Below are 11,169 nucleotides of genomic sequence, written 5' to 3'. Positions count from 1 at the left end.
GATATCTTAATTTAATCCAATGCTGACGTAAAACGTTTTCTGCTATACGTAATGTGTGTACTTTAAACTAGAGATGAATAGTAGCAGTTGATTATAATTAGAATTCCTTGGTAATTATTGATGGTAAAATATTTGTACTACTTACTTTCATTGCAACATATTATCAAAATAAATAATAAATACTGTAGATTATTTTTTTTTCATTTTTGTTTATTTATATTTCATAAATAAAATTAATTTAAGTAATATATAGATATTTTTAAATGCTAAAAAATCTTATATGTTTAGCTTATGATTGTTTGAGTTTTCGAATTTTCCATGCACCTATTCGATATCGCAGCCAAATTAATCCCAGATCGCGTCCCATTTGCAACCAACTCCAAAATGGAACAATTTTAGAGCCTTCAATCTCCGTCCAGTTTACAGCAATCTCTGTTATAGGAATGTTCAAAGTTTGTGCTAAATAGAGCATTTCTACATCAAATGCCCAACGTTCAACATGAAGAGCTTGAAATAACACCCTTGCAGATTGACGAGTTAATAACTTAAAACCACATTGAGTATCACGGATATCACGTACACAAAGAGTCCATACTAAAATGTGGAACCCATGCATAAGAAATAATCGGAAGATAGATCTTTTGGCAGTTTCTTCTTTTTCTAAGTGAGCTCGAGAGCCACAAATAACTGCATGTGCATCAGCAACTTGCTGAGGATTGGTTAAATAATCACCTAAAAATATTCAATTAATAAACAAGTAAATTTTAAAAAGTTTGAAATAATAAAAATATTTACATCCAAGAACATTCTTCAAACTTTCTTCCAACTTTTCGAAATCACTGAACTTAGTTGCTCCATCAGCATCCGCAAATAAAAGCACACTTCCTCGAGCACTTTGCATCCCCTAAAAAGTATGAAATAATAAATATAAAAGAAAATATATTAATATGCTTTGATTGTACTTACAAGTCTTACAGCTCCTCCTTTTCCTCTGTTTTTTATTAATTCAAGTACTCGTATATTATCATATTTTTCAGCATAACTTTCTGCTACTTTTACAGTCTTATCTGTACTTCCATCACTTACGACTATTATTTCATATGTTAATCCTGACCGTTTTCGTTTTTCCAAATATTCTAAACTTTCATCAAGCATAGGCTGAACTAAAATAATATTGTAGAAATAATAATTATATTAAACAATTACATATGTAAATTACGTTAAAATAATTATTACTGAAGTTAAATAAATATGATCTTACGTCGTTCTTCTTCATTATAAGCAGGAATAATCACACTTAAATGCAAGCTTTGTTTATCATCAATAGAAGGAAAAACCTCTCTTTCTTTAGTCTTTGGATTCAAATATGATTTCTCTTGTTCATATCTAACTATTTTAGGATAAGGTGAGGTGATCATATATAAAACTGTACAAAACTGTAAAATATTATTGATATATTAGAGAAATTGTAAATATTCAGACTGTTGACATAACATAGATAACCTTAAAAAAAATAAAACTTACTGTAATAATAATAAATAATACAGAAATGAAGACGCTAATAGCAATATTTTCAAGCGAAATCATTTTGCTATCTATAGTGTTATAAAAACTATAAAATGTTAGTGGAAAATGATAAAAAATCAACGAAATTCATTCCACGTCACTTGCTAAACATTCGTTAATGACGCCATGTTTAAATATCTTCTTCTAACTTTATTTTTCAAGACATATCTTATTTTCACTTATAAATGATGTTATATATTTGTATGAACAACTGTTTTTTTATTATTCCACATGTGTTATCTATGAATAAAAATACTAAAAGATATATATTTTTCTTAAAATCTATTACAATATCTAGAAAATAATATTAAATAAAAATTTTTTATACAAAAAATATTAAACCAAATTAATTATTTAACTCAATTGTTTTCAAATTTCTATGGTAATTAGATACTCAATCGTCTGATAAAAAAAATTTCTAATAAAAAATTACATGTTGGAGATAGTTTGTAAATAAATATGGGTATAGAAATATCAAAAGATAATTTTATTCAAAAATATTTTTGTGATGATTGGCGTCCTTTTTGGCCAACTAGTGTTTCGAAAGAGTGTGCAGTACCAAAACCAACTCCACTGAAACCAGAAGATTTTCCTCCAGAAATGCGGAAGAATTTCAAACATACTCCTGGGGTTGACCCACGGTACAATGGAATACTTGAACTAAATATTATATTTTTACTTACTTTACTTTTCCGTCAAAAGGTTTCAACAAACGGATCAAACCCTTCGATGTTATGTCATGTACACAGATTTTTATCGTTGTCAGAAAATTTTAGGAGCAGACAACAAACCTTGTGAATGGTTTAAAGAAACTTATAAAGCTATATGTCCCAATGAATGGATTGAAAAATTTGATTACAGGCGTACTCGAAAACCTTCAATATTTCCTTGGCATAAAGGAATATCTCAAGGAGATTTACCAGGACATTGTTACGGAGATGATTATGTGGACAAGAAACAATTTATGTCAAAAAGAATAACACACAATTAAAAAAAAATAACTTTTTATTATACACAGGTACAGGACGTGTCATTTAACGAGGTATATTTGTTGGAGATTAAAAGTATTATATAAAAACGATAATTTCTCAACATCACGTTCTGAAACTAATTAATCGCGCCAAAATTATTCTAACTTTTTTTTTTGACATTTTAATTAAATTATGATTATGATAGTAATATTTTATAACACATAATATAGATATATTTATATAAATATGCATTATAAAAAAAAATTTATAACGCGTATTAAACTTAAAGAAAAAAATTGAGTAATATGGTAATCTTTTCGTGTGATGAATTATATTTTATATTTGTTTTTGTTTTTTTTTTCTTTAAAAAGACAACTTACCATCCGGAGAAATGAAGATAACATTCTCCTTGAATTGAAATTACCATTAAGTCATTCCAGAAAAATTGTTCAGTTTACATCTCAGTAACAATTGTTCAAACCACTAAATCTAAAATAAATACATTAAAAAAACACTATTTTAATATCATTCTCATTATGATATTAAAATTGAAATAATAAAAATTTATTAGTTAATGGAAAAACTAATAATTAATAAAGTTAAAGAAGGAATCAATGATTCCTGTTGATAGTTAGACTATAGAACCATCTTACGTATGAAAGAGTCCAAATCTCATAGACCAGGAACATTCGCCGCTACATTTTGCGGTCAGCATTGAGATGATTGTATGTACATGAGTCGTCTTTGCATGTTCCCATTAATTCAAAAGGACATAGAACTCCATTAGGATCCACGGGTCTGTATAAAAGCATTGAAAAGCACAAGACATGTCCTCAGACTAATTAATTATGGACTAAAATTATTTGTTATGTTGTTTGTAAATATTAAAAGTACAAATATAAACAGATGATTAAATTAGATATAACTAATGAATTAATAGAATTATTAACAAATGAATAAAAGATTGATTATAGATTTACCTTGTGGTATTGAAGGCAGTTAATACTGATTCATAAGACACTTCAGTCACAAGTGGTTTCTCTTCCTCAAAGTCAGCCCAAGTTTCTTGAACATTAGTAACTACAGCCTTTATACTTCTTTCTGAAGCTTGTCCAACAATATTTACATTACTTCCCGTTAAGTCAATACTTGATGAAGGATCTGTTTCAGTTTTTATTTCAGTATTTTGAATTTGTTCATTATCTAATCTATTAATTGGAAAAGTATCTGATACAGATTTCCCTTCAGTATTTTGAATTTTATCATCTAATCTCTTTTCAATTTCGGATGTTCCTTTTTTACAGACACCTGGATCCACAGTGAAACTTAACTCAACTGCTCTATCACTTACACCGGTAGAATTAGTTTGTTTTTTATCAGTAGCATCTGTATTTCCTTCTTTTGTTTTCTCTTCTTCTCTTCTTTGGCCAATTAAAAACTCACTAGGTAGTACCCGAATTGACATATTACTTGATATATTTCCACAACTCTCCTCAGGCTGAGTGTCATCTTTTTCTGTTTTCAGTACTGTATTATTACAGATTGAAATACTTTCATTAATTTCTTCATCATCCATTCTTTCTATTTTTATTTGAGCAATTGGTTCAGTTACTTGGATCGATTGAGTATCTTTCGTCGTTTCACTTTCAGTATCTACTTCCATAGGAGTATGCTCAAGACCTTCTGTTTCACTGGTATCAATAGGTTCTGTTTTTACTTTAGATAAAGAAAATTCATCTGATGTTTCTTGGTTGTGGCTGATATTGACACTCAAGTTAGGTTGAACTGATGGCGTTGGATTATTGTTGGATGTAGAATTAGTAATTGATGAAACATTAATGGTTGATTCAGAACTAACAACTGGTATACAATTAGCGTCTGATGTAGGAGTAGTAATGGTGGCAGAATTTAAATCTTGATTTTCAGGTTCTTCAGTTTTAACAGTTGGCAAATTTTCATTGACTTCAGGAGTTGGTTGGACACTTAAATTCAGAGGAGCTGATTGTTGTTTACTAGAATGAGATTTTTCAACACCATTAGATTCAGTAGGATTTTTATGAGCGGTTGGTGGTTTCAATCCTATGTCATCCTTTTGATTATTCAATGTTTCTTTTTTGTTGAATAATTGCTGTGTATAATTTGAGATGTCTTTTAATTTATTATATAACGCATCGGCTCCAAGAATTGGGGATCTAAATGAAATAAATAAATTAGTAATAAGATAATAATTTTTAAAAATATAATTATAAAAAATATTGAATACATTACTTGTATTCATGTCCGGAAATATTAGCACCAAGACCCTCGCAAAGTTTATTCAATTTTACACATTCAGATCTACCAACATTAATTACACTATGAGCTTTCTTAATTTTTGGTTCCATGTTATTGACTTTAAGTTTCTGTTCTTCTAAACGTTCTTCAGCCCGCTTCAACTCTAATCTTAGCCTTGCTACATCTCTTGCTAATTTTATTTTAGCATTTCTTTCAATCTCCCATTGTTGCAAACTTTCCATCATTTCTGATACGTCTGACAGTATTGTATACCTATAAATAAAAAAAGTATAATATAACGTAATAAATAATTAAGATAATTTACTTACCTTTTCTTAACTAAATCATTCTCAATCTTCAATAATTCCGTCTTCTGTTCTTCTAGCGGAAGCTTACTATAAGTTTTAAGGTCTTCTTCAACCTCAGATTTAATAATATTCATTGGGGTTATTGGGATTACTGTTGGCGTTTGAATAGGAGGTTCAACCTCTGGTTCTTCTTTAGGAGGAAGTAAAGGTGCTGATTCTTCTGAATTAACATTTGCTTGAACAGATACTGTTGGAATTGTTGTACTTGATTCTGTAACTGGTGTAACTTGAATACTTGGTATTGACATATGCTGCTCAGAAGAATCAGACACGGGTTCTGATTTAGGAACTACTGGAGGAACTTGACTAGCTAATTCATTAGTGGAATTATTATTTTCATTTGAAGGTTGGGTATCCTGTGTAATGACTTGTCCATTTTCATCAAGCCTGACTTTTTCTTCCATTTCTTCTTGATTAGTTGATAGTGGTTCTTGTCCAACTCTCATATTAAGTTGAGCTGTAGTCAAAATCTTTAATACTGGAGCAGCTGGAGTATTAGGAGTTGTTTCTTCAGCTGAAGGTGTTGGTTCTTCGGTTGCAGCAAGATCCTTAGCGAATAAAACTTTCCGTTGACTTTTTATATTATCATCTTGAATATTTGAAATTTGAATGATAAGATTTTCTCTCAGGCCCAAATTCTCTAATGCCATATCATAGTTTATTTCATTATAACCATTCTGAGAAACACTTTCAATAATCAAAGGATCAACTTTTGGCTCATCAGTAATAGTAAGGAAATCATCAGGATCAGGTTTGATTGAAAAGTCTAGAGGTAGTAATAATTGTTGCTCTTCATCGAGTGACGTATCCATCAAATTATTTGGATAAATATTAGTAATTGGTTGAAGATTTTCGGAAGCTGGAGTAAGTGATGATGATATTTTTGGTGGTTGTGGAATGTTTGTAAAAACTCCTTGATCATTTGATGGAGGTAATGTAGAAATGGAAGAATCTGCCGCTGGTTTCGAACTTCTTGTCGTCTTTTTGACTTGCGAATTGGTCGCAGTAACTTGTACACTTTCTTCTGTTGATGTTGATATCGCTTTTGTCGATTTTTGTGAACTCTTTTTAGAAGCTCTTATCAATTTCTGTTTTTCTTTCTCAGCCAATTGTTGTTTTAATCTTCTATACTCTTCTTGTTTCGAAACTGGTAAATGACGTACTGCCTGAAAATTAATAACAAAAAATGATTTATTTAATAATTCTAAATACAATCAAGTTTAAAAAAAAATATAAAGTCTTTATTAATAATCTTACCAGCGGTGTGGAACTAAGAGCTGATGTCTTTTGTGCTATTGAAGCCGCTGTTTTATTTCCTGTAGATGTAGAGAGAACTTTACTATTAATTTCTAATTTTTCTCTTTGAGATTTCAAGAATTCATCGAGTTTTTTATCGAAATCAGTCAATGGAGCAGCAACATTCGATCTCTTCGAAGGTAATAATGAAGAATAATCAGTGAAATCGGAATCACTATCAGAATCTTCTCCTAAATTAATTACGACTCTTGATACATTCTTTGACATCTTTGGACTTGCTGGCGCTCCCAAATTTTTAGTTAAATTATCAAGAGGGTTTTTGGAAGTTATTGTAGTCTTCTTCAAGACTTTTTCAGGTGGACCAAATACATCTGTCGTTCCTGGTCGTTTTCTAGCATTTACTAGTGTATTAGAAGCTACATTGCCAATTGTACTTTTTGTATTTGGAACTTTACTATTTACATTATTTATAATCATAGAGTTATTTTTTAAAGTAGAAATAGATTTTTCATTCACGGTACTACTTGTAATTAAGGATTTATCTCTAGTGCTATCAATTTTTGTTTTATCAGATGACTCATCTCGCGTTTTCTTCAGTCCCGATGTGTACATTGATGCAATGACTGATGCACGTAGAGCTTCTTCATCTTCATCAACACTAGATCTTCGTTTGTTATCATTTTCTTTTGAACTTGTTTCCGAAACCTTGGAAGTTTTTCCTTTTACTGTCCTGTGTAAACTATCTCTTCTTTTATTTTCTTCCTCATTTTTTTCAGCTCTATGAACACTTCTTGATCTTGGTCTTCCTCGTGGTCTTTTAGCATCACCGTCATCAACTTTTTCCCTTTCTTCTAATGGATTTTCAACTTCTTTATTATTTTCTTGAGATTTTTTTCCTATAATTTTATTTGAAGCTTTGCTACTATCTTTGACAGGAGATTTTTTCGCATTAGTTTTTCGAATTGTAGGTGTTTTAGGCCGTCTTCCTCTTTTCTTCACTTCAGCTTCTGTTGTCAATGTTTCAGTATTCTTACTCAAATCAACAGTACTAGTATTTTCTAAACCGTTATCAGTAGAAGTACTCGACTCATTGATAGGATTGAAACCTTTTACAGGCAGATCAATAAGTTGAATTTTCCGTGTTTTCGATGGTAATTTAATAGGTTTAAATGTCGAACTACTTTTGGATTGATTTACAATTTCAACAGGTTGCATTTCAGCATTTTTGAATGTTTTTTCAACAGTGTCATCTGGTTTTTTGGCAGGTAATTTCTGCTGGAGCTGTTTATTTGTCCTCAGAATAGGTGCAGGTACTAAAGTTCTATTTACTAAGGTAGGAATCTTATTAGCATCTTTGGTTATTTGAGGAACGCCCTGTAAATATGCAGGCTCCAACGTATACTCTTCTAAGCTCTTCATAATTTCTTCAAAACGATCATCATTTTTATGTTTACTAGCTGCAATAATTCCATATATTCTAGGATCAGCACTGGCCACTTCTTTAGGTTTTTCTACAAGTTTCACCGACGATTGTTCTAAAGGAGTAATTTTCTGAGGTTGAGTAGAAATTGGTATCACTCCTCGAGATAAAGCAGCAGCTCGACGAGGATCACGAGCCAAATGCGCTGTCGTGGACGGTGCAGCTTGTTTATTGAGCTCTGTTGGGAGTGGGATATAGTTAGGACCATTGTTGTGTGGTTGTAACATGGGATTATTCAAATAAGTATTCTTGGGATATGAAACACTAGTAGTATTGGTAACATTATCAACAAAAGAAAGTTCTGATGGACAGACTGGCAGTTCTGGATCAAAAGCTGGGGTGTCTGTAGGAGAATATGGTGTTTCGGCACGAGAACTTGTAGGAACAGCTCCTATTCTCGGTGGCATAGGTCTTATGTATGAAGCATTGTAATTAAATTGATCTGCTCCTAAGTATCTATCAATAGTTGGTGGTTGTATTGAATCTAAAGGTAGATAAGGAGATTCAGGATGTGCCATTTGATTTGGTTGCGGATAAAATGCTTGATTATATGTTGGAACTGGAGCATTGTATTCTGCACGTGGAATAGTAGAATAAGAATTAGGAGGTACTCTATTTGATGGTTCAACAGTTTCTGGTTCTGAATACTTATCGTCTGATAAGCCATCAGTAGGAGAATACGGTTGATTTTCTTTCTCCCTTTCTACATCTGAGTCTAAATCCATGTCTTCCACATCCACGCTTTCTGCAGTTGGTGATTCTTTACTAAGCTCTTTAAAATCGTTGAATAGATCATCAAGAAAACTGTCACTAGAAGGACTTTTATCTCTTCTATTAACATTTTTGTTTTTACCAACAACACCCCGCTGAACTCTATCACGATGCTTCTTTTGAAAAGCCGATTGCAATGCAATCATTCGTAATTTTAAATCTTCTACATCTTGATCGCCTGCATTATAATTTAGACTTGAATTATCTTCAGATTCTGTTTTTGAATCTTTAATTATTTCTATATCTTTTCTTTCACTTTTTTGCAGTTTTGTTTCTAAAGCTGCACGTCGTAATTTTTCAACGTCTTCTTCTTCTTCTACATCATAGTTTGCTGCTTTATAATTTTTCAAATCTCCATTTTCTTTTAGATAACTGTTAGAATCTGATTTAAGTATGTGCATTTTGTTAGATAATAATTGATCTTTTGCCGAAGTATCTTTATATCTATTATCAAATTGTCGTACTTTTTTCAATAACAATTGAGTTACATCACGACGAGATGAATGTTCTCTAGACGATTTATGTTGCGAATATCTATCTGATATTACTGTTGATCTTTCTGGTGATAATCTTCGTGGTGATCTTCGACGAGGTGATGGTGCACGAGGATGATGAGAGGTTGTTTTGAAATGATTAACTGGAGATCGGTAGAGTTTAGCAGATGGTGGAGAATATTTTCTATGTAGTTCACTTGACTCATAATGACTTGGTGGTGTAAGGATATCGTCTCCAGTGATACGAGTTGGTAAGGATGGAGGTTCGATGGCAGACTCAAGATCATCCAAAACCAATAATCTTTGTCCAGTTTTCTTTTTTTTCTTTTTCTTTCTTTTTCTTTTAGGCCCAACGATAACCATCGCTCGTTCAGAAGTATCTGGCCTACCTACTATCTCAACACCATTGTCCTCCTCACTAGATATTGGCAATAGACCATCTTTAGATAGATCGTTTAGAACTGGTGGTTTTGTCTTCGTATCATATACATGTAATTCATTGGAATATTGACGATTTTCTTTGCCGTAGACTGCATCTTGAGGAAGAATATCAACTTCTACTGGATTAGCAATACAATAGAAGAAAAAAAAAGTAACTAAGAATTTGTATAAAAAAGACGAATTTATACAGTATTAAAAAAAAGTTGAAATAAAAAGAATTTTTCTATTGTTATGCAACAGCTATCATAGAAATATTTCATTATAATTAAAACGTACCTCGTTTATCGTATTTTCTTTCCATATCTAGTTTTTTTTCTTTTTTTAGCCAATTATTATGATTTGTTTCCTCCGACGAACTGACATCATCTAATGAAATTTCGCCTTCTTCTTTAATATCCATAGTATAGACACCTTAAAAGTTACAAAACAATTATATTCAACTCATTCATACATGAATGAGTTGATCACATGTGTTTAAATAAAATGCAAATCTTTGCATGTTGAATATGAAACGAAACTCTAAGCAGATAATTCACCAGCTATGAATCATCAAAAATTTCCAAGAAAATATCAGTAAAAATAATCTGGAGTGTTACATTACGATGCATGGTCATTTGATAGTATTTATTATTATATTCAGAAGAATTGACTCATGACTAAGCCAAGGTTAATTGGAATATTTTTTGAATTATATTAGCACCAAACATTCTGCATAGTTAATTGTCTATGTTAATTAGAATATAATGCATTTTTGTAAAAAAATAATTAATGATAAATTTTGTTAAAATCTTACCAAATTATCAAAAGTAAATACTGTAGCCTGATAGCATCTTAATTCTAATCACTAGGCGCCATATTGACGTACATATGTATTCATGACGTACACATTCTAAAGGTGTTTCATTAACCTATGAGAATTCTATAATCTATTTTTGACAAAACAATAATAAAATAGTATTATATTAAATTATTATAAAGAACAAATTTAAAAATACTTGAAAAATTGAAGAAAATTCTAAAGATAATAAAAATCGAACCAACTCCGAGTGTAAAATGACGGACGTTGAACGTTTTATCCCAAAAAATTCTTCACACAAAGAGGGATTGTTATCTGCTTGTAAAGTTCAAATTCTTGATGATAGTTGGCGCTTAGTGTTAAGTACCAGTTGTGTTTGATTGTAAAGAACAAAGATGTGTATGTAATTTTATTGATTTATTATTTATAAAAATAAAAATATGTACATATACAGAATAAAGAGAATAAATAAAAATCATAAGTCAAAGAATATAAGAAGTATTATTCAGTGAATAAGAAAGTTCTTTGACAACTTTTCTTTAATTATTTTATTATGCACGTCACTAAACTAATTTTGTAATTATTAATTATTCTTAATTTTTATATTTTTTTCGAAATAACAGACACTAAAAACAAATAAGATCTTTGTTATATTGTATTTATAAATCATTTATCAAATAATAAAAAGAAAATGTTAATTTATTAATATCAATAAAGCAGAGAACATTTTACACAGTTATCATTTTTTATG

General features: G+C 30.6%; 3 protein-coding genes across 5 annotated transcripts; 1 reads left to right on the top strand and 2 right to left on the bottom strand.

The window, feature by feature from the left end:
- Positions 1-203: 203 nt before the first annotated feature.
- On the bottom strand, positions 204-2,361 carry wol (Dolichyl-phosphate beta-glucosyltransferase wollknaeuel). Its single transcript, XM_035095382.1, has 6 exons — positions 2,250-2,361; positions 1,525-1,806; positions 1,262-1,436; positions 967-1,163; positions 796-904; positions 204-732 (listed from the first exon to the last, which is right to left on the bottom strand). Exons 2-6 carry the CDS (start codon positions 1,585-1,587, stop codon positions 290-292), a joined length of 987 nt encoding a protein of 328 aa, XP_034951273.1. The 5' UTR covers positions 1,588-1,806; positions 2,250-2,361; the 3' UTR covers positions 204-289.
- Positions 1,981-2,560, top strand: LOC118074282 (uncharacterized). Its single transcript, XM_035095383.1, has 2 exons — positions 1,981-2,207; positions 2,269-2,560. Exons 1-2 carry the CDS (start codon positions 2,026-2,028, stop codon positions 2,555-2,557), a joined length of 471 nt encoding a protein of 156 aa, XP_034951274.1. The 5' UTR covers positions 1,981-2,025; the 3' UTR covers positions 2,558-2,560.
- On the bottom strand, positions 2,554-10,732 carry LOC118074280 (uncharacterized). 3 transcript variants are annotated; one of them, XM_035095378.1, is made up of 9 exons: positions 10,664-10,732; positions 10,416-10,548; positions 9,899-10,033; positions 6,437-9,741; positions 5,141-6,345; positions 4,806-5,084; positions 3,518-4,729; positions 3,191-3,335; positions 2,554-3,026 (listed from the first exon to the last, which is right to left on the bottom strand). In XM_035095378.1, the coding sequence occupies exons 3-8, from the start codon at positions 10,020-10,022 to the stop codon at positions 3,233-3,235; spliced, it is 6,228 nt and encodes a 2,075-aa protein (XP_034951269.1). In that variant the 5' UTR covers positions 10,023-10,033; positions 10,416-10,548; positions 10,664-10,732; the 3' UTR covers positions 2,554-3,026; positions 3,191-3,232. The 3 variants fall into 3 exon arrangements, with proteins under 3 accessions (XP_034951269.1, XP_034951271.1, XP_034951272.1); XM_035095380.1 differs by having other exon boundaries at positions 6,437-9,738; positions 10,416-10,719; XM_035095381.1 differs by having other exon boundaries at positions 6,437-9,717; positions 10,416-10,719.
- Positions 10,733-11,169: the final 437 nt, after the last annotated feature.

The sequence above is a fragment of the Chelonus insularis genome, unplaced genomic scaffold, assembly GCF_013357705.1.
Source record: "Chelonus insularis isolate UGA/USDA-ARS -01 unplaced genomic scaffold, ASM1335770v1 contig_134_pilon, whole genome shotgun sequence".
Lineage (NCBI taxonomy): Eukaryota > Metazoa > Arthropoda > Insecta > Hymenoptera > Braconidae > Chelonus > Chelonus insularis.
Note: the sequence above shows the minus strand (reverse complement) of the source record. Positions and strands in the feature narration are given on the sequence as shown.